Source organism: Engraulis encrasicolus, chromosome 1, assembly GCF_034702125.1.
Source record: "Engraulis encrasicolus isolate BLACKSEA-1 chromosome 1, IST_EnEncr_1.0, whole genome shotgun sequence".
Classification (NCBI taxonomy): Eukaryota; Metazoa; Chordata; class Actinopteri; order Clupeiformes; family Engraulidae; genus Engraulis; species Engraulis encrasicolus.
In genome coordinates, this window is record NC_085857.1 from 33,629,723 (window position 1) to 33,657,661 (window position 27,939).

Genomic DNA, 27,939 nt, shown 5'->3' on the forward strand with positions numbered 1-27,939 from the left:
TGTTCTTCATTGAAATATCAGTCTTTATATCTCTCAAATATATATAATTCTTTCATTTTCTAGTCTATAATACATAGACCTTCATTCATCAGAACATTGTAACAACAACACTTCATTTTTGTTTGGTTTGGGGGCACATTATTAGGTTAAGGATTTCAATCTTAGACAAAAGAAAAAAACATTTAATCACACAAACTAAAGGACAAGGACACAAAACATGAACTTTAAATTAGCATAATTATCCAGTTATGTGAAACGTAAAAAAAAAAAAAAGTAAACATGAAAAAAAATCACTAAGAGTTCAATTTGAGGTACAGCAAGGGACTCAGCAGGCGTGCCAGTGGGAGAAAGGAATGGGTACGAAGAAGATAAACAAAAACAAAACAAAAGGCAAAATAAACAACAACATTAATGGATGGGTGGATGGATGGACTGAGGAATTCCTTCTTCTCGTACATTATTTTCCATTTGTCCCCAGAAATGAATGTTTGCGAAGGGTCCACGTTAACGAAGGCCAATCACACTTTTTTGCAATCTCACTCACATGCGCACACACACACCATTACTTATACACAAGTACACATTTATTTCATTAATTACACACACACGCACGCACACATGCACACACACACACAATCCATTTGGTCCAAGGCTAGTAAGGGTACAGTGAGTAGGGGTGGGGTGGGGTGTTGGTAGTTTAGGCCGAGCTGGACACTGCCAGCTTCTTGAGGTGGTCCATGAAGACTTGGAGACTGACGTCGTCTGTGAGGATGGGAGCTCCAGACTCCTACACAACAGAAACCGGACAGTGCATCAGTCACCACAGATAGCACAGTACACAACACAACAGGGGCCTATACTACAAAGCTGCTTGGGGAGAAGTTAAGATTAAGTTAAGAGGTAAATCATCTAATAGAAGAGCCTGGAGTCCTCATTTTCTCAAGAAAAGCTCTTGTATTAGTATTATTATTATTGTATTTGTATTAGTTATAGATGATTTAACTCTCAACTTAACAGCTTTGTAGTACAGGCCCATGAGGACACCCATAGTACATAATAATAATAATACATACGTCTTTGTAGAGCGCTTTTCTAGATACTCAAAGACGTGTCTGTCTGTCTGTCTGTCTGTCTGTCTGTCTGTGTGTGTGTGTGTGTGTGTGTGTGTGTGTGTGTGTGTGTGTGTGTGTGTGTGCGTGTGTGTGTGTGCGTGTGTGTGTGTGTGCGTGCGTGCGTGCGTGCGTGCGTGCGTGCGTATAACTCGAGCATGGACTTCGTTTCCTGTCCCCAGGCGTAGAGGATGTTGTGGGTCTATGAGGGATGTGTATGTGTAATGTGTATGCGTACGTGTATGCATAAGTGTGTTATAATATTACCTATTCCCAGGCGTAGAGGTTGTTGTGGGTCTGCGAGGGGTGTGTGTGTGTGTGTGTGTGTGTGTGTGTGTGTGTTTCCTTACCTGTCCCCAGGCGTAGAGGTTGTTGTGGGTCTGCAAGGGGTGTGTGTGTGTGTGTGTGTGTGTGTGTGTGTGTGTGTGTGTGTATGTATGTATGTATGTATGTATGTATGTATGTATGTATGTATGTGTGTGTGTGTGTGTGTGTGTGTGTGTTTCCTTACCTGTCCCCAGGCGTAGAGGTTGTTGTGGGTCTGCGAGGGGTTGACCTTGGAGAGCAGGAAGCGCGCCTGGCTACCGCCGTGGTCCGTGTCCACGTAGCGCGGCATGGGGAAGCGCGTCTGCAGGATCTCCTGCGCGTCGTCCAGCGGCGCCTGCAGCAGCTGCTTGAAGTTCTCGTACTCGGCCATCTCCTGGTAGCCCGCCTTGCGCCACTGCGCGATGGTCTGGAGGACAGCAGAATTTATACAATGTAAGAATATAATATACCCAGCAACAATACAGGGGTGCATTCCTGGAAAGCGTAGCTGCTAATTATGTTAGCTACTTTGTGGGTTGCAATGAAATTTCCCATTGGCAACTACCGAAGTTGCTAACTGCTAACAACTATGCTTTCCAGAAATGCACCCCAGAATAGAAAAGGACTGGCCTACCGCCACTGGACTATGGTCTGTTTTGGAATTGAATTAATGTGGTATAATTTATACATCTATAAATGGAAAGCAAAAAAAGGTAAAGTCAAGTACTGACAACCTAACATATCAGATTCCGCAGCAACTTCATAATGGGCAAAAGATTTTTTTGACTTTTAGGTTTTTTTCCCCTCTACATGTCTGTGACCAGATTCAATGATCTGGCGGGCGGCATCTGGCCCCGGGCCTTGTGTTTGACCCCACTGCTGTATAATATAAGAGGTGGTGGCCTACCTCTCCGTGGTAGATGACCAGCTGGAAGAAGGTGTCCATCAGCAGGATGCGGTCGGGCAGGATACTGCTGCTGTCCAGGAGCACGGGCTGCACAAGAGATACAGGAACATTAACATCTTTTTCTTTAACATCGTTTATTTTTCTAGATAGAACAGTGGAGGAGAGACAGGGACTTGACTTGACTTGAAAGCTTTAATGTCCTTATAAAGGCAATTTGTCTTACAGCACAGCAGAACGACATAAAAACACATAGGGCCAGGCCAACAATAAAAAAACACACATACAGTACAAACACACTAGATAGCAAGACATAAGTTAATATGTAAATAAATACGCAATACAGGAAGAGAGTTTGGAGAGAGGCTGGGTAGGATCGGCAAATGACCTGGGCCAGAATTAAATCCGGGTCGCAGGCGTAGCGGTCCAGTGCCCCATCGTTAGAGACACGGCTGGGCCGAACATTACCAGCTTTACTGCAAAAATTGTAGCCAACCACGTGATTGTTGGCTTTTGTTACCAGTCCATCCCTGGCTTTTTATAACTGTAAGCATTCTCTTACTGCTGTTTCACAAAATGTGATTGCGACACATGGAAACACCAACATGACGGCAATTTACAAATGAAAATAAAAAGAAGCTCAGAAAAAAAGAAAGATCAGCATCTCGCTACACAACATTATCTGTATTATCAGACTGTACCTCCTCCATCTTTGGTACTTTTAGTTAAATGACCCAAGGGTTAAAGGATCAATTGTGCAATTAGAGACAAGCGGAGATAACAATGTTCAGAAGGAAAGGCACACAGCAAAAAAGGAATGTAAGATAGCAGAGAACAGGAAGACAGAACAGAAAAAAACAAAACGACAAGACAAAGTATAGATTGATTCCTCAGAAAGAAAGAAAAAAAGAAAGACAAAGAAAGAGAGACAGAAACAGACAGACAGACAGACAGAAAGAAAGAAACGGACCGAAAAAGAGAAAAACAGAAAGAAAGAGACGGACCGAAAAAGAGACACAGACAGACAGACAGACAGACAGACAGACAGACAGACAGACACAGACAGACAGACAGACAGACAGACAGACAGGCCCCTGACCTCTGGTGGTCCGTAGAAGGAGTATGAGTAGAGGATGGGCTGGATCATAATGAGGGACTGGGTGAGGTCCTGCCTCATGAAGTGGTGGCGGTAGTAGGAGCTCTCATCAGGGCTGTTGTTGAACACCTGCAGGAACGGAGACCGCCTCAGGTGGAACATGAACTGGTGGGAGAAGAGGAGAGGAAGAAGGAAGGAGAAGAGGAGAAATATGACACAAGTCAAGAACAAATAGCAGAAAACCAATGCACAATTAACTAGGGTTGTAACTCATACACTAAACTCACGATTTGGTTCATATCACGAGTTTTGACCTACACCATTATAAAAAAAAATACTCTGATGGCTAATATGTAGAATACATTACAAGAGGCTTCTAATAATTTTAATTAAGTTTTAAAAAATAACAATGATGATGATTTGAAGCTTAGCACCATCACATAATATCACATGGTTGTTGTCTGGACTGAAGGGTAACAGAACTTTGAAAAGGTATCACGATACTGCCTTCTTGCGCCACCATACAGTATTGTGACTCTGAGCAACACAATTTCTCGGTTCGATCCAATATCTTTACAGCCCTAACAATTAACCTTATGACCCAAACCACACATGGAACCTGAACGATCATTAGGTAAAAGAGGGGGGAGGGCGATATTATGGACCGAACACAAACAAACCAACTCACAAAAATTTATATGACCAGATGAAAACAAGAATGAATGAAGAAAACAGAGAGATTAATCTCTGATCAGACTGAAGAAGGCTTGGAATAAAACCCAATCGTTTTGATTTTCAGACCAAATGGACACACCACAATAAACAAACCATAACGGCAGGATAAAAATATTTCAAATTTTAATTCCAAACTCAAATGTTACCTGTGGGTAAAGCGAGAGGGACTGTGAGAGTCTAAAGGAGTTGGGGTCATCCTTGTTGTACTGGCCGAATTTCTGACACTGCAAACAGAAGAAGAAGAAACGCAGAACATGCATGAATAATACAAATATAATTGAATAATTCACTAGTCACTAAATAGGAGTTCTCCATTAATACACCTGTAGTTATTTAGAACCAGTGAAATGGATTTGTTATCTGTAGGGGGCAGTGTTGTTCAAGACAACATTTGCCTCCCACCGTCTGTCACTCAGTCGGTCTCTCACCAACCAAAAGTAGCCCAATACCACAAAGATAAAAATATCACCCATTAATTCTCCATACTTCCCAGTTCCCCACATCAATTTAATGATTGACAAGTCCTCCAGCCAATGAATGGCAATCCTGAAGTGGGGAACCGTTTTCATTCGAGGGGCCACTTCAAATTTTATAAAGTCCTCCAAGGGCCGTACTATGAACACAAACCAGGATTTCCCCCTGCACTTTAGGCCTATATTGAAGGCGGCCACCTTTACAACAGACCCCACCTTCACTAGGATCCCTGAAAAATATCTTTATTGTATTGCAAAAATAATTTCGTAGGTTTTTTTTTTCTACAAAACAGGGGTGAGTTTCTCAAAAGAGAAGTTATTAGCCTGTTAGCAACTTCGGTAGTTGCCAATGGAAAATGCATTGAAAACAACAAAGTAGCTAATGTAGTACGAAACTTTGGTTTGGAGAAATTCACCCCAGGTCATATTTCATGTGAAACTGCATAACATTAAAAGTTATATCGGGGGCTGGATAAGGCGGCCTCAAGGGGCGTTAACGGCCCTCGAGACATCGGTTCCAACCTCCTGCTCCAAACCCACCAGGCGAATCAGCTGCCGGTCCAGCCACCTCAGGACGTCGGGCCCCTCCTCCGTCTCGGCCCGGAAGACGCCCAGGCGGGCCATGAGGACTGCAGACGCCTCCTGGTCGAAGGACGCCTCGATGTGCTGGATCTGGGACTGCGCATCCGCCCAGCTGCAGCGAGAGAGGGAGGGAGAGGAGAGGAGAAGGGGACAAGATGTTGAATGAGATGCGTGTGTGTGTGTGTGTGGGGGGGGGTTTGTGTTTGTGTTTTTTTGTTTGTTTGTTTTTTTAAAGGATATTTTTATGGCCTTTTTGCCTTTAATGCAGATAGGATAGTGAACATCGACAAGAAGCGGAATGTGAAGAGAGAGATGGGGTATGGTTGGGACTGGGAGACGACCCAAGCTGGATTCTAACCCCCCCTCAAACACGCACACGCACACGCACCAGTGTCCAGACACGGACCCACACACAAATTAGCACAAGCACACACAACTTCAAGCATGCTAACAAAATTCCATAAACACCTACGAAGACACACCAATATGGACACACACACACGGAATCACGCACACACAATACTACACAAATGAAGGGGACAAAGTGACAGGGCGACAATTAGAACACTTCAACACTTCTTTGCATCTTAAAAAAAAAGGACACACACACACGTACATAGTATGCCCACAGACCTACAGGTAACAAAAGAGCTACCTACGCAAACAGTAGGAAAGTGTTATATAAAGAGCAGCTAGAACAAAAAACAGCTTCCTACGCAAACAATGGGAAACACTTAAAGTGACATCCGCCCACACACACAGGTACACACGTCAAGGCCAGTCCATTGCAAGGAGTGGCCGCTGAGACACGTCATAGTTCTCCGAGGCTAAAAACCACTTGAATGTTGCCAGGCAGGATAAGTCAGTCAGTCAGAGGAAAGACGCCGACAATACAGTTTCATCAACCCTTTTCTGGCTTAAATGTCCGAGTAAATGTCAAACGAATGGGACGACAAATACCGATTTGAATCAGTACCTTAAGGCTGACAACCAGAGTTTTAAAAAGTTTAGCCCCTTAAGGCTGACAACCCGAGTTTTAAAAAGTTTAGCCCCTTAAGACACAGCCTCTGTTATAAAACCAGCTGTTTCCAGAATGGCAATGACCAACTCGTAATGTATTACTGAATCAGAGATTCTAGGAGTGTTATCCAGTAGAGATGCACCGATACCACTTTTTTGAAATCCGATACAAGTACGACTACATTAATGTGTGTACTTGCCGATACAGAGTACCAATACCGATACCTTTTACCACCAAAATACAATGAAAATAAATGCATGGCCTTGTTTTTTTTCCACCTGTGATATTTTTATTGTCCATTTCCATGTAGATTTAAATGTTAGTAAATGTACGAGGTGGCACTTTTTTCCATGCTGCTTTCAAGTCCACAGAACATGACAAGATTTTGCATTGTTTTAAGTAATAGCAGTATCGTTCCTGGTATCGGCAAGTGCTTGACGAGTACGAGTATAATGAGCAGTATCGGGTGCCAGTATTGGCATCGGTGCATCCCTATTATCCAGTCTCTCTGATGTAATGTAATATAGTGTAATGTCGGTATAGTGCTATGTAATGTGATTTGTAATACTTACTTCCTGGCCACGGTGGTGACGCGGATGCGTTTCTGCATGGTGGAGTGCTGATACTGGGTGATGAACTGCACGGCCCCCCGGCCACCCTGGGGGATGGGGGCGTTATGCTGCAGAAGGAGAGGGACACAGACTAGACATCAAATAAGGAAAACAACACACTTTTGCCCATGTTACCCATGTTATGTTGTGGTATTAAAAAGAATAAATACTTGACAGGCTCGCTACTATTTTCAGTTACTTAGTTATACAAATTGGGAGGGGGGGGTAGAAGGAAAGAGATGATGAGAGATGTCTCTAGGGATTTTAGTTATGTGTGTGTTATTTTGTATGTCTGCGGGCGTGTGTGTGTATGCACTTTCTCGCATGAACCCTGGACAACCGGTGCCGTACGGCAGCCTACAGAGATCGTGTGTGAATGTGTACTGTATGTGCATGTGTATTTGGAAAGCGTTTTGAAACAACTTCACTCTTTTGATACTGCGCTATATAAATACATGCTGTATTTTATTGTACTTAGTCAGCCAACAGCGTGTTGTGCGTACCTGGTTGACGACTTCAAAGTAGATTCCCAGCGTAGTAGCGGGGTTGAGACTGCACACCTTCCACTGGGTCGTACCACCCACTCCCATTTCCTGCAAACAGAGAAAAAAAAGGGTGGATTTGAAATTGGATATATAGATTTTTTTTAATGTTGGTCCACAGAAAACATGCAACATGTTACTTATTACTGTGTAGAGATTGTCATGGCCATTCTCAGGTAAGCAGTGGGATTAACTCATGGAGCTTTCAAGTGTAAAGAAGTAGTCAAGTAGCTCTCGAGTGATCTCTTTGGTTAACAACTGTTATTGAGAATGATACGGTTTAAATTATTATTTTTACATCACATAACATTTAGCAGACGCTTTTGAACAAAGCGACTAACAAGGAGGTCATGCTGAACGCCGTGAGTCACGTTCTAATCATCTAGAAGAGAAAGATATTGACTATATTGATGACTATGAGTCTGACAAAGACGTGAGAACGTTGAAACGTTAGTCTTGGCACTTGCCCAATAAAACAGTAAACTATCCACATCTGAAGATAATCTGTTGACTTTCTTCTTTCTACTCACGTTTTCTGAGACGCCGGGTCCCTTGGCGTTGAGCGAGACGCAGGGACCGATGGCCCCCGATACCTTCAGCTCCCGCGTGGTCTGGAGAGGACAACAAAACCAGTTAGAGAGGAACAGTATAGTAGTAGTAGCAGCTTTATTGTCTCCTGTGGGGCAAGTTTCTTCTAGCAAATGTAGTGTAAGACATGAAAACAAACAACACAGTCAGATTCCCAAATCACATTTTCCCATTACATAAAAAAATGACATTGGACATGGACAGATGTCATCCATCAACAGTGGACTGGACAGTCCCAGTTTACCCAGGCAGTATAAGGGCAACAGCCTGTCATTCAAACACAACAAACTAAATCTACTAAACATTGCTAGAACTCTCTATATAGTCAGCAGTGGCATAGCTTAAAGTTTTAGCTTTGCTTAGGTAGAATAGAAAGCTCCTGACACAGTCAAAGACTTTTCAGTCCTCTGTGCAACCAAACTGCTGACATCAAAGGAAAAGAAATCATCTCCTCCTAAAACACAAACATTCAAGTGGGTTTGCTTTTGGTGTAGTGTCCTCCATTTTGAACGAGTGAGAGAGGCGCTCGTTACTTGCAAAGTAAACAAGGGCAACAGTTAAATATTAGCCCAGAGAAAGAGCTGTGTGTCAAGTCAGTTGTGAGGACCCCTTTTCAAAATGGCAGCCACCCTCCTCCTATTAGCCAAGAGTTGAGAAAGTGACTGGATTCAAGGGTGGGATTCGGACCTGCAACCCTCAGATTAAAAGCCCATCTTCTTAGGCCACAACTTCCATAAATGTCAACACATCAACCCGTCTCAAGAAAAGTTTTGAGGCACTCCTTACTAAAGTTAAAAAGCTATTTATTTAACTCTAGCAACATGCCTACACGTTTCGACACATTGTTTTCATCAGGGCCAAACAATTGCGGGTGGAAAAAGGTATTAAACAGGTAGAGCTAGGTCACATGACACAAAAAGAACCCCACGCCAACCCACGAACACAAGGTAAATACAAGCAAACATACAAACAAGTGTCTCCCCAAACCAAGACAAATACCATTTTAAATCTTTTTTTTTTCCCTTTTTCTCTCACCTTGACTTCGAGGGATCCTCCAAAGGCCATGCGGAACTCTGAGTTGTAGTCTTTGGTGAAGACCCGCTGGAAGGTCTGCTTGAAGAGCGACGTGTTGAAGGAGTCTCCCATCACTATGTGACCTCTGTGGAACAGAGAGCAGGCAGAGAGGAATGATCATTCAGAGCTCACATACACATTCACATTCACACATGGTATGGCGACAATAAAGAAATTGCACTTGAGACCGAAGTGTTCCTGCACAGCTCTTCAGTGGTGGACAAAGTAAAAGTAAAAGTAAAAAAAAGAAACACAGTTTCTTTCCAACACAGATAACTTATCTGGGTAAAAAGTTGACCAATGTACTTGTCTTACAATAAGCTGATTCTGCACAGGTTGGGTTGAGTTTGTGGTGGGTTGTTAGGTTTTTATTGTTTTTCCAGTAATAACAAAGTCTATCTCAATAGGTAGGTAAAATGGAGTAAATGGCGTAACAGCTATGTAATAACATGTGCTACTGTTGTAATTACACCACAAAAGTACTTTTCCTTTTACTTTGTCCACCACTGCAGCTCGCCCCCCTCGCGGCCCCGAACATGCCACCTCGTCAACTACATCTGTTCGGGAATGGAAGGCACAGTACGAGACCAGGTCCGGTAACCCAGCGCTACCGCACTGCATTGAGGCTTCGGGAGGGAGGTGTTACCAACGTTCCACGCCACACTGTCCTTGTTGGCCCTCCGCTGCACACTACATCGCAATCTGAATTTCTCATATAAACGTTATGGTAAATGGACAGGTGTACTAGTATGTGTATGAGATTGTGTGTGTATGAGATTGTGTGTGTGTGTGTGTGTGTGTGTGTGTGTGTGTGTGTGTGTGTGTGTGTGTGTGTGTGTGTGTGTGTGTGTGTGTGTGTGTGTGTGTGTGTGTGTGTGTGTGTGTGTGTGTGTGTGTGTGTGTGTGTATGCACGAGTCTGTGCTTGTGACTCACCCAGTGAGGTTAGAGCAGCACTTCATCTCCAAGAGCCCCGTTTGGTCCAGGGCACAGGCGTAGATGTCCATGCTGTGGCCGTTGTCAGCGGCACGATGGGACAGAGCCTCATAGTACTGCAGAAAGAAACACACACACACACACACACACAAGAATGTTAAGGCTTAGACTATGTTTATGAGAACTCAAATGACTTAAACCCCAAGCTACAACACTGCAGCCCCCTCCCCCTTCCTTTTGTCTTGTGTTTGTGAAGGTATTTGTCTGTGTCTATGTTATGTAATTGTGAAAAAGCAATACAAATTTCAATGGGGAAAAAAAGCAATGTTAAGGCTATGTTGATATGAGATGATCTTGATTCATGGGTTTTGGGGGGGCACACCCTTGCAGAATACAGATCACACACACAACACACACTCTCCACAAAGATATTATTTTGGTCAAGGCTGATATTTCAACAAACAAACAATCTCCACAAAGATTATTATGTTGTTCAAGGCCAATATTTCGATCAAAGTTACTTTCTGAAAACTTACACAACCATTTAGACAACCCTTGAGTAGTGTTTCACTGTGGTGAAATATGGGTCAATGACATGCTCAGACTTCACGTCAGGTGATACAACCACAGCTAATGCCAGAAATAAATGTGTAATTGGCAATTAATGTACTGCAATGTATACGCTTCTTAGGTAATCCACAAAAATACATAATTTAATCAGATCCATACAATAGTGACATTAGCCGTTTTTCACCACCCTGACGCCTGCTACTACTATAACGTCACTGACGCAGACGCAGGCTGAGAGCGCACTGGATAGACTGTATGTACGTGTATTAGTGGTGTCAACAATGATCGATTCGGCAATTTCCAGAATCGATCCAGCATTTTTTTTTAAGTTTCAATTACTTCCATGTATATTTCGGGAGCAAATGAATGTTAAATTAAATAAAAGCACTTCAAAACATTGCAAGACTGATACAGACTGATACAGAAAACAGCCAATAAATTGTTGCTCAGTATCTGACTACTTGTATTGCCTCATCATGACTGATTAAACATTTGCTTTGCTTTCAGGATCGGATCGGATCGGATGGCATAGAATCGAATTGCATCGAATCGCTACCTCCCGAATCGTGATCGAATCGGATCGTGAGGGCAGTGCCGATTCACACCACTAACGTGTATATATTTTATTTTCGCTGATTTTGTCTTTTATTATCACTGATTTTGTGTCGTTTCTGTTTGATTGCCCTAGTCTCTCTTGATACGTATTTGTACTATCCGTCTTGTGTGAATCTGGACATGTGTCATGTGCAAATAAAACAGAATTGAATTTAAAAAAGCAATTTTTGGGGTGGGGAACATATGACTGACGATGACGGACCTTGGTGGCCTTCTTCAGGTGCCGTGCGTTGTCCTTCTGGATGTCGTGCCAGGAGCGGATGGGGGTCTTCAACTCGTCGCCCACCACCATGCCAGGGCCCTGGGTAGGGGGGCCGCCCGTGAACAGCATGACACGGGCACCGGTGTTGGGGAACGTACCCTGGAGGGGGAGGGGGTGATGGGATGTGGAGAGAGAGAGAGAGAGAGAGAGAGAGAGAGAGAGAGAGAGAGAGAGAGAGAGAGAGAGAGAGAGAGAGAGAGAGACCGAGATAGATATTTTAATATTTTAAGCATATATAGTTTACAGAAAGATAAAAATGCAGAGATAAAAATAGTCTCTTTGATACTTTTCTATATCAATACAAACACTATTTTCTAGCGCAGATATGATCGATGAGCACCGTGTATATACTATGGTTGCTGAATGAATGAAAGTTAAATTGAATGAATCACAGAGGAGGAGTCATCCGAGTTGTCAATGTGTCAGTTGATAGCGTGTAGTGGTAAAGACATGGCGTTCCCAACTTTGGTGCGTTACGCAACAGTGCCACATGGCAAAAGCGATAGCGAAAGCAGGCTAAGGTCAGTACACAGCGCTGTTGCAGTGCATTGAACTGCACTGACTGCAAAAAAAAATGCCTGCCACGTCTATCTCTACACCTACTACTACTGCTGTTATCAGGGTACATTTAGCAGATAAACACACACACACAAAGACACAGACACAGACACAGACACACACAGACACACACAGACACACACAGACACACACACAGACACACACACAGACACACACACACACACAGACGATAAAGGGCAGATGTTGATTAGTCAGAGGAACTGATGCAACACTATCTACACCTTGCATGTAACAACACACATGTACTATAATGTGTACTACTTCATACTTGATTGTGATAAAAGTACAAAGTTTTGTTTTTATTTTTAAAGTATGTGTAGCGGAGTGTCTTATCGTGCATGAGCTGATAAAGTAGGACCGACCCATGAATAAGGGGGAAACAGGGTGCAGATGTTATGCAAATTCTTGCAGATCTTTATGTGCGTGCACTTTTGCAATCAAATAGTTGCGAGTTACTAATCTGAACCTTAACACCAAATCCTGCTAATCATTCTGAAAATGTTCAGTCAAATCCTGAGCCACTGGGGGCACTCCCATGTTATAAAAGTTATCAAAGTAGAAAAAGACAAGAGTTATACAGTGGGTGAGATATAGGAGGTGAGCTCTGGATTAATCCTCAGTACACTCGCCATGACCTTTTAACAAACCAACCAATTTTCATTTGAAAAGTGAAAGTGAAAGCCCATTGGGAAACTCCAACTCCCATTGTCATTGTGACACAGCACTCCACAGCACACAAGTGAACACTGCACACTGCACACAACAAAATTGCATTTATGCCTCACCCGTGCAAGGGGGCAGCCCTCAGTGGCGCCCCATGGGGAGCAGTGCGGTGGGACGGTACCATGCTCAGGGTACCGCAGTCATGGAGGAGGATGGGGGAGAGCACTGGTTGATTACTCCCCCCACCAACCTGGCGGGTCGGGAGTCGAACCGGCAACCTCTGGGATGCAAGTCTGACGCCCTAACCGCTCACCCATGACACCCATTTTCCACCAAACTATTCTTTTAAACAAGCTTCGACTGGACTGGACTTACCTCTAATAAGTGGGATATAGGGTGCAGAGGTTATGCAAATTCTTGTAGAAAGCAAAATGCCAAAAAGGGCTTAGACATTCAGCAGGCATTTTTTGCAGGTGCCTTATGGTTGAATGGGTTAACAGACCAACTTTCATTTTCCACCAAACTGTTTCTTCAAACGAGCTTCGTTACATAAAACTGGGCTGGACTTACCTCCAGCAGTCCGACGGCGATGGAGAGGGCGACGCCGGTGGAGCGGAGTGGGCGTTTGCCCTGTGCCACGGGCCACGGGTCCCTCTGCAGCTCCCCCAACAGGTCCGTCAGGTTCATGTCCACCTTGTGCACCGGCTGCAGGAACCTGGAACACAACGGGGGAGGTGGAAGAGAATAGATTAGTTAATTACTTTTCAACAAGTCCGACAGGCGCGCAACGATGTGTCCAAACATTTTTGACATTTCTTATGGTAATTGTTTAGGGGAATCGTATTTCAGTTGTTTATTATCATTTTGAAGCGGTTTTAATGATTGGGAAAATGCGTCAAGGTGGACGGACCAACGGATGGACAAAGCCTCATATAGAGATGCGTGGACGCATCTGAAAACATACATCAGTGTTTGTAGGTGTACATTAATCAAAGTGATGGCTGGGACAGGGAAGAAATTGGATTATTAAATAGAATGTCAATATGTTTTTGCCAAGCGACTGGTGAAGTATGCAAACTTGAATGATGAAAAAGAATTGGATGTTCCATAGAATAATAGGATAGAACAGAACTGGCTGCTGAACCCTTGGCTGGGGAGGACAAAGCATATCCTCAAGGGGTCAGTAAAGTATACCAGCTTGAACAAAGAAAAAAATATGATCTGCAATAGTACAGCAGAGGTTAAAGGAGTAAACAAAAACAAATCCAGGTCAGTAGGGCAGAGTTGAAATGTGAGGAACCACATCCTTTTCTGTATTCTCATATAACCGAATTCTGCTGAGTGCTACAACGTCTGCCTCATGCTCCATGACTCACAGACAGACAGACAGACAGACAGACAGACAGACAGACAGACAGACAGACAGACAGACAGACAGACAGACAGACAGACTACACCACCATCACAGCTTCCTCTTGTCATGTGTGGATGACTTTGGAGGAAACAAACAAACACTGTGACGTCACACCTTGTGACAAAATGGAAAAGCGGCTTAACCCCTTAATGCGCGCTGTACCTCCAGTGGCACGCTGTAATAGTCATTGAAATGTAACTACCATAGCACTACAATACTATGACACAACACAGGCCCTTTAGTAATGCACCACGACTTGGTCAATACCATACTGTTAACAACAATTTTATAAAGCCGTGTCTTAAGGGGTTAATCAAAGCCCGAGCTTGTTTCCTGCATTCTTGCAGCAAAGAGGAACATGCATACACATGCTGCAGACGGAAACCAGGCAGATCACCTGACTTCCTGCTCAACTGGAAGTTGCTGATGTGAAACGATCTCCACCACAAAATGCTGCAATTATTGTCGTGGTATGGGAGGAAGAGATAGATGCAGGCAGACGATGCAGTATCATGATAAGCCAAAGGGAAGAGAAGAAAAAGACTACTCAAGATACATGTAGCCCCTTAATACGGGCCGTTCCACCACCTAAATATCTCAGCCTCTGAAGCCCAGAAAAACATGAAGTAGGTTGCATATAAACACTAGGACCATTGCTTTGCATTAGAATGTGTTCATTCAGCTCTAACACACCCACATTTTTAATAAAAAAATAACAAAATCTCAAGAGCCTGAATGAAGTGTCTGTGTCGTTCCAGGCGCCTAAGTCAGGCTTAAATGGGTTAAAACTAAAAGATGTAGCAACAGAATTGATTCAGGGGGACGAAGAGATTGAGGGGGCAGACAGCATGAGATAAGGGAGAAACAGAAGAGACGATAGCAGACCCTGCAATGACAGATGGCTTGTCCAAAGAAAGATTACCTAAATGAGTTTTGAATTGATTTGCTCCCCCAAAAACTGTAGGGATTCTTAACTGGCTGGTCAAGACACCATACCACACTACACCCAACGAGAAAAAAACAAACCCTATGGATTTTCAATTGAATGCAGACAATGTAATGTAAAAACAGTAAAGAATGTACACACAAGAAAGATGAGACATTTGACCTATAGGGATGAAGACATCAGAGCCTCTCATGTGCTATCAGAAGTAGACACAAGGTGAGCATGTTCATGTGTGCTTCCCATGTCAGCGTTTGGTATATACCATGATTCCCAGAGCACATGAATGCACCAATAGAGTAGAGTAGAGTAAAGCAAAGTAAAGTAGGAGTAGAGTACAGGTGGAGAAGGGTAGTAGATGGTGGGTGAGTGATCTTCAATCCATATGAGAAATGTAAGTGTAGGGATTAAGATTGTAGGGATTAAGATTATAGTAGAGTAGAATAAAGTAGAGTATAGCAAGGTATGAGTAGAGTACAGGTAGAGAAGGGGAGTAGAGTAGAGTAACGTAACGTAGAGTAGACTAGAGGTAGAGAAGGAGAGTAGAGTAGAGGTGGAGAGGAGGAGTAGATGGTGTGTGAGTGGAGAGGGGGAGTAGATAGTGCGTGCATCCCAATATGTGACCTTGCCTCCTCCACTTGTGCTTGTCTCCTCGTCCCGCCTCCTGGCCCCTCCTCCGTGGAGAAAACGATAAAGTTTCCCAGCTGTCAGCCTCGCCACAACAACTTTTGAGGGACTGTTTTTCATTCATCATCCCAATTGCAAATGAGAAAAAGACTTAACAATTGAGCTTTTGCAAGATATTGAAATATAATGCTGTTGTCTGTGATTGTCATCATGACGAGAAGCAAGTGGAGGAGGCAAGTGGAGGAGGCAAGGTCACATATTAAAACGCACTCAGTGTGTGAGTGCTCTTTACTCCTCGTACCTGCAGGTGGCAGCCATGTCTGGGGCGGCGAGGGGTCGTCCCTGCTGGCCAGAGGCGGCCGGTTTCATCAGACCCAGCATCTCCTGATCACCACCACACACAAACACAAACAACACATGCCCCCCAGTTAACTCAATAAAGCAATAATTCTTCACTTTGTGCACTTAGTAGAGTTGTATAAAGTAGAAGTACCAGAGAGATTAGAGAGAGAGAGGTGCCATTGGCCCATTGTTTCCGGGTTCTATTATTGCAAGGGGGAGGGGAGGGAAATCCCCCTTTAGGCAGACCTAGGCAGACCTAAGGACTGTTCTATTCAATGCTAGGAGCATTATGACACGCCCCTTTAGGCAGACCGGAACCTGGTCATGTTAGGTGCCCATAGCAACCTATTACATTGGCATATCTCTGTATACTTAAAGAATCTCTGGAAGTACTCTTGCAGGTGTAATTACAACATGATATTGCAAAGTTGAAATCATGTAATATACCACTAGTGTTGTAATTACATCCGTAAGTACACTTCTACTTTAAACAACTCTGGCACTTACAACAATCAAAACAGGCACACCAATAAAACACTACGGTCCGTGATGTGAAATGTAAGATTAGGATCTACTAGCCATTTTGGCTGGTGAAAACAAAACAAAAAATGTAGAGCCCTGATTGCAATGCATTGCGTGCGTGCGTGTGTGTGTGTTCACCTGGATCTGTTTGGGCGTGAGCTCCTTGGTGCCCCTGAAGACGTAGCTCTTGGCGATGCCCTCGCAGCTGAGCTCGTGCACCTGCACCATGCGGCCGAAGGTGATGAGGCCCACCAGGGCGTTGGGCGGGAGCAGGCTGAGGGACATCTGCAGGGACTCCCGCAGCGCCTGGAGGTCCTCCTCCTCCAGGCAGGTGTCCACCACGTACAGGAAGATGAGGGGGGACGGGGGACCGCGCTGCGGAGAGCGGAGGAGGAGGAGAAAAGAACAACTGTGGGTTAGATAGATGGATGGATACGGAAAGAAAGCCGAGAGAGGGACATCTGGAAGTTCTGCTCTTTCAGGCAGGTGTCCATCACATACAGGAAGATGAGCGGGGACGGGGGACCGTGCTGTGGGACAGCAACAGCAAGAGAAGAGGGTCAAAATTATAATAATTTAAATAGGCACGAATACATACCAACTGTCTTTTAAGCTAAATCAAAACAACAACAAAAAAACACCACAAAATAGATGCTGGATCTCAAATGGTGCTCTTGTGCACTTCAGTGTTCATGTTTCAGTGCGTACGGCGTATTAGTTAGGCACTGAAACATAGTGCACAAGTGCGCCATTTGAGATTCAGCAAGTGTGTTTTGGAGAATGCAAATGGTGACAGGGGGTTCAGTAATAGGGTTTAGCAATAGCAGTTAGGGACACATGAAATTGTAGGCCCCATTATAAATCCTTTAAACCAATGAACAATACCGCCATTATGATGCTAAATACATTAAAAAACCTTGACTTTCCCTTATATGGAAGAGTCCATATTTAAATTCCATGACGGAATTTTAATACAGTCAATAGAGCCAGTGGTTATCAGCCAACCACTGCGGCAGTGCATCAGGTTCACCCATGTTCCACTCTGTGCGAGTGTGTGCACACCCATACATGTGAGGACGGTACAATCTTCTGTGTGTACAGTTCAGCCTTTCTGTATGCCCTGTGTGTGTGTGTGTGTGTGTGTGTGTGTGTGTGTGTGTGTGTGTGTGTGTGTGTGTGTGTGTGTGTGTGTGTGTGTGTGTGTGTGTGTGTGTGTGTGTTCCATACGTATGTGTGTTTTGTGTATGTGTATGTTGTGTGCTCTGTGTGCATGCATAGGTGGAGGTGGTGGGGTGGGGGGTGATGACAGTGATGTGTTTACCTGCACTATGTACTCAATGGTGGAGAACTGAGGCATGAGTTCAGCCGGTTGGTTCACCTCGGAGATGCCAGCGTAAGATGGAGGGAACTAGACAAAGAAAGAAGTCAAAGAGAACAAGGTTCAGACAAAAGGAACTTTATACAAAGCGAGAACTTACTTTACTTAAAAGCGATACCACAGCATTTCTGGAAATAAGATCATTTTACTCCTCCCCTTCAGACAAATAATTGAGTTTTATCTTTCTCCTGTTCTTCCAGACGTTCTTAAGGTAATGTTACTTCTAGTTCCAAGCTAGCAGTTTTTGTTGAATCTAATGGCTAGCTGCTAGCTGGTCCTATAGGATTCAAATCATGCTGCTATCTTGGAGGTAGAATTTGCAAGGCCAGGCTCAGAGAACGCCTGGAAGGACTGGAGAACTCAATAATTTCTTTGAGGTAAAACTAAATTTCTCTGAGGTAAAATGTTATAATTTCTCTGTGGTAAAACTCAATAATTTCTCTCAAGGAGAGATGGAAAATTAGCAGATATTATGTTTATTGCTTTAAGTCCCCTTTCAGATTATTAGGTAGGCCTAAACTTATATAGTTCAGTACTTATAGTTCAGGTTTGTACTTTTAGGTACCGTTGGTTTATTATTAGGTTTTCAGTGTAAATACCTAATATTGTTGTTGATACTATGTTGACACATGTAGGTACCAGAGGTGTGACCAAGTCACTAACGTGCAAGTCACAAGTAAGTCTCGAGTCTTTCCACTCAAGTCCGAGTCAAGTCACAAGTCAAGACACATCTGACCAAGTCAAGTCCAAGTCCAAGTCGTACCCCAGCCAAGTCAAGTCCAAGTCCAAGTCTCATTTTTTTTCAAGTCCTTAACAAGTCACAAAGGGATTTTCTATTTGCAATCACAATTTCGATCATAAATTCATTAGTATAATAATGAGACCTGAGTAAAAAGATGACAATTACTAAAACAGTTGCAGAGAAATCAGTCTAAACCAAACTACTGCTTGTGCTGTGTATGTAAAATGACATTTAATTTCATATTTTTTTTCACATAAAAATACATTTCATGTGAATTTGTACTTAAAGAAAGGAACAACCATATGCCAAATATTTACTGTCCAGTGGGCAAATAGTCCTGTTTGCAAGAATGTGTGCGTATGTGTGTGTGTCCGTTCCATCATCTGATGGCATAAACCTTTTCCACTACCCCACCCTGGTCTTGGTGGTGGGCCGGTCATATCTAGTCAAGGTTGTAAGTTATACAGACTCTAGCATCATAACGCTAAGGACAGGACTATGGTTAACTTTTTCACTAGGAGCACAGGCAGGGCCGCTGACAGCTTTGGCTGGAAGGTTTTGTCAAGACATTAGGGGGGCATATTACACTTCCGACCTGAAAACGCGGATTCACACTTTCAGCGTACTATGTTTGAATTTACCCACAAAGGCCAAGGGTGAAAGTAGTAGCCTATTCATGTCTTACAGGTGCTAGCCACCCTCCCCCCTCTCTTTACTGTAGTGTAACACTCGACTAATGTAAACATTTTGGTTTGGCATTAAAAGACGCCATTTTCCCTAAGGTACCATATTAAGCTCACCAAGATATGACATACAGTAGGGGTAATCAATTTCTTTTTTTTTTTTTTAAATGAGCCCTGTGTGTGTGTGTGTGTGTGTGTGTGTGTGTGTGTGTGTGTGTGTGTGTGTGTGTGTGTGTGTGTGCGTGTGTGCGTGTGTGCGTGTGTGCGTGCGTGTGTGTGTGTGTGTGTGTGTGTGTGTATGGGGGGTGGGGCTACACATGTGAGACAGGATGATGAGTTAACAGCACAGCTCAGCAGACAGCCCTGTCTCAGTGTCTCAGCTGGTCCATGATGTTCACTTCATCCCATTATCTGTGAACCAAAGCTGAGCATTGACAGTGTCATAACTGTGAACCCACCAATGAGCACGCACATGCATGGTGCAGTACTAGGCTATAGTCTGCTGTAGGCTACGTGCCAACAGTATTTAGCCTAGTAGACACTTGTCATATGGGCTAAGAAATGAGGACAAAGTAGTCCTAGTTAGTTGGATTAAATTCCTGGTAAAGTAATGATGAATTTCCTGAATTTCCCTCTGGGGATCAATAAAGTTACTCTACTACTCTACTCTACTCTACTATTGTTGAAGCTGATATCGGCATTGTCGCAATGCCGCAATGGCCCATCACCAACCATTTTTACTGCGTCACAGTCCAAGTTAGAACTTCGTTTGCACAGTCATTAATCCACGTCTTGTTAATTATATTAGGCTACTAGACTATTCGCCAGCACGCTGTCAATTAAACATGGCGTTAGCGCTGCAGAATGTCAGTTATGGCAACGAGGCAACCTTGTTCTGCGCTTCTACAGTGTAGGAAGAAGGAATGTGTGTAATGCCCTATCCAACATTTCGCTCTCATTTTTCCCGAATGAATATGCGCCTCGCGCCATGCTCTGGTCTCCCTGTTCTCCCCAATCGCCCTCTCCTCCCCCTCAAAGGCACTTGTATGCTCAGTTCATGTCTCTTCAAAAAGATTAAGTTCACCGTCCAGGTCATAGATTGTAGCCAAACAAAGTTCTGCTTCTATGTTTCCTAATTTTTGTTAATTTGGAAAACAGGGTTACATCCCAGTTCTCCAGTGCTGACGTCGTGTAGCTCTAACGTGTCATTTCCAAGCAGCGACTCCAAACTCCCCCAAAATACCAAACGAAGCATGTAGTTCGAACTGTGAGAAACATAAGATAAAGCGGTGTCGACACCACGAGATACAAGGTTCGCGCGCGCAAGGATTGGGCTGGGAGCAGCACGCGAGAGGGAACATGCTTTTTATCCACGGGAGCCGACCCATGCCTATGTCTTGCGCTGCTCAGCAGTAGCTTGCAACCTCTATCTCACATTACATTTAAACTTCACGATAGGCTGCATTAAAGATTGCGTTTGAACTGATGTGGCTGGCATGATAGTGTGTCAAGGCTGAGTTTTAAAACTTTCAAGGAACAGGTAGCCTATGGCATTATCTTACCATTTGACACATGGGACACTGCTACTCTGCTTTCAGCTGGCTGAGGCGGTATTCCAAAGATAGCCCTGATGTCCTTAGAAATGTTTCGATTCAAGTCATTGAACAACAAGCAGTGAGGTTCGGGGCGCATAGCTTGTTTATAGCCATGCGCAAGCTTCGCGGGAAGCAGTGTTGCTTGCGCTTAGTTTCTTCAAAGTTTTTCCAATAGCCATGCAGTATTCCTCATCTCGCGCCTTGACCAATTATTTGACAATTTTGTTCGTTTGTCTTGTCTCTTTGCAAGACTGTCATAAATAGGCTAAATTATTTGGAACCATTCACCCAGCATCTAAAGTAGGCAACCGGTGGAGCTCTTTTGATGGATGCAAGACCAAGTGTTCTCTGCTCGCCTATTTTCGATTGCATGCTGGAAGACTAAGACATGTATAAACGTGTCTTTTTGTATTGATTCCAATACTCAACCGATGGTGGCTGGTCAATGCAAAAAATGTTACCGAGAGGTTATCTTTCTAGACTAAGCGCGAGCTTAACATGCATTTTCAGCGCGTGGAGTTGTGGTCGTGAAATAGCCCTGGGATATCAAGCAATATAGCCTACGGACACATCCTGGGTTGGGGGAAACTTAAAAGCAGGCCATATTCGTAACGTTTACCTCGCCATATATTCATCATAACGTGGTTTTGTCCGCGATGGTGGAAATTATTCGCAAGGCTGAATTTCACTTTGAAGTGACTGACTCGCAAGCATAGTGTGTGGGAGCGGAACATAGCCTACTGTAACAGCCTTCGGGGGCTGAAGGCAAGCGCATTCATAAAGGACAGGGAAAGCAAAACGGATAGGCGTACTCTTTTATAAAACAACAATAGATTAAGTCCTGTGGTTCGGTTATGTCAGCAGTGTGTGCTTTTTTATTTCAACTGCTTAAATAGCCTAATGTTCAACAATCAATGTCCATCACAATTTAGCTAAAATATTTAGACAGCTTGGTTCTCATTGAATTTCTGTCGAAAGCGAGGGGCGAGAGAGCGAGAGCTTCACGTGTGTAGCCTACAGACGCGTGTTGCACATCACAGCGCCCCACCACACACACTTCCTACAACATTGATAGAAAATATTTGTTGATCACAGTGCAAACTTCCATAGCCTACCCTATTAAGAATGCAAAATGAGTTGGGGCTGAGAGGGAGATAAATTAACTTCCGCGATGGTTTAAAATGTAGGCTATGTTTGTTCTGGAGACTCACTAAAAAATGGTGTTTTTGCCGCTGGTCGCGGCGTCCAAGCCAGCTGCTTCGGCCGCCAATGGCATAGCATCGCTTAGGACAATGACGTGATTCAAACAAAGAATGTGGGCGGGCTGTTGCATTCTGAAAACAAGGGTTGGACTTGGACTTTTTTTTTTTTAGACCCAACATGGCAAGTCACGCCAAGTCATTGAAAGTTACAACTGTCAAGTCCAAGTCGAGTCCCGAGTCAAAGGCGTGCAAGTCGAGTCGAGTCGCAAGTCCTTTCTGATCTTGAAATTTCAAGTCGCAAGTCTTCACACCGCTGACTCGAGTCAGACTCGAGTCCAAGTCACTGGACTCGAGTCCACATGTCTGGTAGGTACTGTACAGTAAAAAAACAAACCGGAAAATAAGCCAGGTCATGGTCAAGGGAACTAAGCTGTAAAAATGTTACACTTCCTTTTCAACCTACAAACACATCCATTTGCATGAAACATGAAAAAGCATCCAGCTCAAAAAAATAAATACTTTTGGCACTTTTGACTCCAGTGTAGAGAATTTTTTTTTGACAACTTAAGTCATTCATAATGGACTTTGACTAGATGACGTTGTATCATTTGTGTGGCAAAGGTGTAATCCAGTGAAAGTTACGCAATAGCTTTCCTTGCATTGGAGTTTACTTAACATGAGTTGGCACTTGGCAGTGAGTGAGTTGATTTAATTGAAGGCTATGAGTCTGTGCCGAAATGTGTGTGTGTGTGTGTGTGTGTGTGTGTGTGTGTGTGTGTGTGTGTGTGTGTGTGTGTGTGTGTGTGTGTGTGTGTGTGTGTGTGTGTCTGTGTGTCTGTGTGTCTGTGTGTCTGTGTGTCTTGGCAGGGCCAGGCTCTACTCACTGGATTTCTCTGGAAACAGAAGTTGCAGGCCCAGATTTTGGCTCGGAAGTCCACTTGGCTAAAGAAGGCAAGAAAAGCAAAAGTGGCCATGAGCACAAGGAACACATTTTCTTAAAAACCTGGGACCGTGTCGTAAATGGATATCATAACAGACTGCGACAAAATGACCAAATTTTGCTTCATAAACACATTACAAATAAACCAAGGTATGTGAAACAACTGTTGGTAGCACCTGATTTCGTATTAGCAATGGTGTTAAACATAAATTATTTGAGGGTTGATTTAAAGTGGTCGTGGGTTTTTGCGGTCTTGTGGTTGGTTATTTATCAGAGAAAAATCGGTGGTGGACTTGGCAACCTCTAATCTTCAGACTCGACACACTGCAACAAGTAGCCAGTCATATAGACAAGAGAACCTAGAAAATATTTGATAAAGAGTCCTCTCTAATCAGACAGAAACTGCTGCATCATGAAACAACAGCAATTACCATTAAAACTACTGTGATTTCCACAGAAACAGAACGACACAGATCAGAACAAGCACTCTGGACAATATGCAATGTAGCCAACGGTCATATCAACAGAGATTGGTGGTGGAAACTGACTAATACTTCCAAAGAGTGGGGCGTTAGAAAGACCACACACACACACACACACACACACAAGCGATAAATAAACACTTTTGTATTCACACAGACCTGGCAGGTGGGCCCATACAATAGGCCCATCAGTGTGACTGATGATCAAACTCTCCCTCACACACACACACACACACACACACACACACACACACACACACACACACACACACACACACACACACACACACACACACACACACACACACACGATAAATAAACACTTTTGTATTCACACAGACCTGGCAGGTGGGCCCATACAATAGGCCCATCAGTGTGACTGATGATCAAACTCTCCCTCACACACACACACACACACATACAGTGCTAATGTCACCAAATGCGTAGAATAAACACCCTCCTCACTATTTGCACATACTTATTAGATGAGCCCTTTCAATAGGCAACATTCACCACGACTCATCAAAGACTTGAAATCATCATCACAACAAAGACAAGTGATTGCTTAAGGGACGTGTTAACACCTCAGTTGGGTATTGGGAATACAATGCTGGGGTGCATTTCTCGAAAGCGTAGTTTGGGTAGTTGCCAATGGAAAATTGCATTGCAACTAACAAAGTAGCTACCGTTGTCAGCAACTATGCTTTTGAGAAATGCACCCCTGAACTTTTTTTTCTAACAGTTTCATCTGACGCCTTTACAGTTTTGGTAACAGGAGAAAGAGGGCAACTGGTCGGCAGTAAATGCCATCATCTATTATGGAGCACTTTGGGGTGGCTCTGCTGAAACAAACAAAACAAGCGTGAATTTGTCAGCAGTTTCCCTTGAAGGCAAAAGAATCAACTCTTAATGGTTTGAAGTGACATGTTTTAGTGTACGGAATGCATCTCACAACGTCACAAGCCAAAAAACCTGACCACAAATTCTTTGTTGCTTTGCGTCTAGAGGGGCTTGTGTCTGGGGGGTTCTTCAGCACTGCCCAGCAGTGATTTGCTTGTGTATGTTTATGTCTGATTGTGCCTGCTTTTATGCAAGCTTGAGTTCAAGCGTGAGTGCTTTTGCTTTCTTCGCAACTGCTACTCATCAGGGGGGGCGGGGGGGGGGGGGGGGGGGGGGGGGGGTTATGCCCCTCCAGTGATGCGCTGCTTGTTAATGTTATGCTTCGTGTGTGTGTTTGTTCATAGATATGTAGTGTCATAGTAGATTTACTGTGCAGTGGATCCCATCTCTGACGAATGACGAAATGATGGCAAAAGTCTTTATACCTCTTCCTCATGTACACGTATGCAAAAGATATTAAGCCTAGTTATGGGAGACGCTGTCACCATGTCTACTGTAATGACAAATCATAAAAACAGTTAAAACACCTATCGCTTATGGATAGCGCATATGGACAACTTGGTATCCGAAGGTCAGGCGTGGGCACACTGCTTTCTCGCCGAATGGCCTTCAACGGGCAGAGGCTCCAGCTCTGAACTCTCAAGATATCAGACGCAGTAAGAGTAAACATGCCACATTCCTGTGTCCAACTAATTGGAACACAGGCACAGGCAAAGTTTCATACCAAAATTCCTCAACAGTCCAATATTAGTTCATCACCCAACAACAGGAAAACCACTCAAATTCTACAATATTCCCAAGTGTGTTCGCTCTCCACAGCTAGGCTACTCTAGAGATGGTTTTCTTCACATCATTAGTAGGACCCTGTATGTTTGTTAGAGTGTGAATGTGTTCATTGGTGATAGCTCCGGATACTCGTCATGAGAGGGGGGTTGGAGCATGGCTCTGCAGTTTTGTTTATGTAGTACGTTTATGATTAAGCTTGTTCTTATGTTCTTATAAACATACACTCACTAATGGGTCAAAGTGACTAGCAAGTTTTCTTTTCTACCAGCCAAACTGAATTTTCACCAGCATTTGGCCACTTGGCGGGTGTTCATTTAGAGCCCTGTTTATGAGTCAGCTTGTTCTTGTCTGTATGAAGGGCTTGCCTCATGTGCTCGGGTCTCCATAGCTACCACTACTCACCAGAGGGGGTTGAGCACGGCGCGGCAGTTGGCGCGGCTGCACAGCACGGGCTCGTACTGGACGGGCGGCAGGTCGGGCCGCTCCTTCAGGGGCGTGAAGAGGCAGGAGACGGGCACCACCAGGCGCGTGGCCTCCAGGCGGCTGGAGGGCCAGAGGTTCCAGCTGAAACGCACCCCGTCCCGGTCCTCATTCTGCTGGATGAACTCCTGGTAGGTCAGGGAGGCCTGCGCCTGCTGCTGCTGCTGTTGTTGTTGCTGCTGCTGCTGTTGTTGGTCCATTGTGTCTGAAATACCCAAGAAAATAAGGCAGAATATTATTCGATTAAAAATGTGAATATCATTATCCGCCATGCTGGTAACAGGGCATCAACAATATATTTTGTTTTGAAAGAAAACACGCTTTGTCTAAAAAACAATATCTGGTGGTATATCTGTCATACTGTGTGTGTGTGTGTGTGTGTGTGTGTGTGTGTGTGTGTGTGTGTGTGTGTGTGTGTGTGTGTGTGTGTGTGTGTGTGTATCCATGACAGTCATTACTGTCAATGGATTACAAATATATACCTTTTTTCTTGTTAAATAAGTGCATAATTATTGTTGTTGTTGATTGTATCTAAAATATCCTTATCATTCCAGACACCAAACTGCTGTGTGTCCATCCATGTGATACTATCGTATTGATACAGCTGTTACGGCACCAACACAGCGTTGGAAAATACACCATATCAGATCGGAAGTGTTATGTCATGATGGCTGGTTGAAATTGCTGTTGCTACTGCTGCTGCTGACATTGGCCCATCAGTATTTGTAGTCACCAAGAGTGTGAGACTTTTGCAGGTCTAAAACTTTGTAGAGGGAGTGAACATTACACAATTACAGTGAAGTTACAGTAACCCTACAGTGAGAGGGGACAGGTGTGTCTGAATGAGACTGTCCTCAGCTTAGGTTCAGAGTGGTTTGTTTTCAGCAAGCCCACCTTTTCAAAACAATGGCAGATGTTTTAGGAAACAGGGGAGGATAAAGAGAATGGTGTGTGTACCCAATCTTGGTACACACCACGTCTTGTCAACATCAGAAGTTTGTGCAGGCTCTTGCACAGTACATGCTGACGTGTGTTCCCTGCCAGATGCAGCTTGGCGTGACTAATTGAAAAGTGAAAAGCCTGTTGCCTTTGAGCGTCACTCTGAAGTTGCCCGTCATGTTTTGTAGTAGGCCTACAGGTACAGGTATGCATGTGTTCACAAAAGGCAAGGCTATTTATAGCAAAGCAAGACGTCAAAAAATAGACAATTACTTAAGGCTCAGGGTACATAGAGTGTCTTCATGCATGCTGCACTTATCTCCAGGATTGGTATGCAAGCACATTGACAGGACACATTGTGTAATGGGGCACGATACTTTGTTACTCTTATCACGTTGGAACTGAACGTCCCTCCCCACTTAACCCCTTTGCCACACACAGGGCGCCCCACGGTTGACAGCAGAGCATTTATCTTATCTCAATACCAAAGGACACCTGAACTGAACATACCTACACACCGGTCCGGGGGAGCAATAATCAATGGTTCATGTTTTCCCCCCTTCACAGAATGCTGACGTTAGGAATAATCAAAACAGTGGACACGGCCACCCACAGAGCCAGCATGCTAAAGGAATTCCAATATCAAGCACCTTATATTAATCCTCACGTTCACATCATCAGCAGCATCAAAACCACATACAACTCAAAGCACACTGCGGCACTGTGGACAGATCTAACGATAAAATTCAACACGTATTTCCAAGAAAGAGCGTTTAACTCTACTTCAATGGCCATTTAAAAACTCTGATCTCTTTCCACCGGTTCTACATCCGGGCGGTGTCAAGCAAAGCAAGATGGATGAGGCTACCTTTAGCTCTGAATATGCCGATTCTGCGCCAGTACAAACCTACCAATCGATTTGAAATCAACCTCAACGTAAACAAAATACAGTTGGAAATACGTGTACCTCAATTGTTATGGATATATTTGCTGGTAGGTCAATGGAGCAAGAATAAGATAGCAAGCCAGCTAGCTACCAAGCGACAGATCACTAGGCTAATCCTGGGGTTCACCCACTCAACCTGAGGAACGGAACTGGCCTACTTCTTCGGGAGGAAATTGGTTATTTAGGGAACGTACCTTAATTAAATCCGCAAATCCAAAATCCAAGAAGGTAATCCGGAAAATAAAAATCACATCTGCTCGGAAACAAGCAGATGGGCAAGGAAATTTCGGCTGGCAACTCCGCTCAACCGAGCTCAACCCGACCGGTATCTTCTCCGATGTGGAATGACGTGTT

The 27,939-nt window shown here is 43.9% G+C and overlaps 1 protein-coding gene across 1 annotated transcript; it reads right to left on the bottom strand.

Annotated features, from left to right (window-relative positions):
* On the bottom strand, positions 1-27,926 carry sec23b (SEC23 homolog B, coat complex II component). Its single transcript, XM_063200239.1, has 19 exons — positions 27,780-27,926; positions 25,623-25,905; positions 22,997-23,054; positions 17,834-17,920; positions 16,651-16,887; positions 15,950-16,032; positions 13,235-13,379; positions 11,363-11,521; positions 9,976-10,091; positions 9,003-9,126; positions 7,910-7,990; positions 7,341-7,430; positions 6,799-6,905; positions 5,164-5,317; positions 4,297-4,374; positions 3,419-3,580; positions 2,323-2,409; positions 1,621-1,842; positions 1-787 (listed from the first exon to the last, which is right to left on the bottom strand). Exons 2-19 carry the CDS (start codon positions 25,898-25,900, stop codon positions 698-700), a joined length of 2,358 nt encoding a protein of 785 aa, XP_063056309.1. The 5' UTR covers positions 25,901-25,905; positions 27,780-27,926; the 3' UTR covers positions 1-697.
* Between the last annotated feature and the right edge of the window lie 13 nt (positions 27,927-27,939).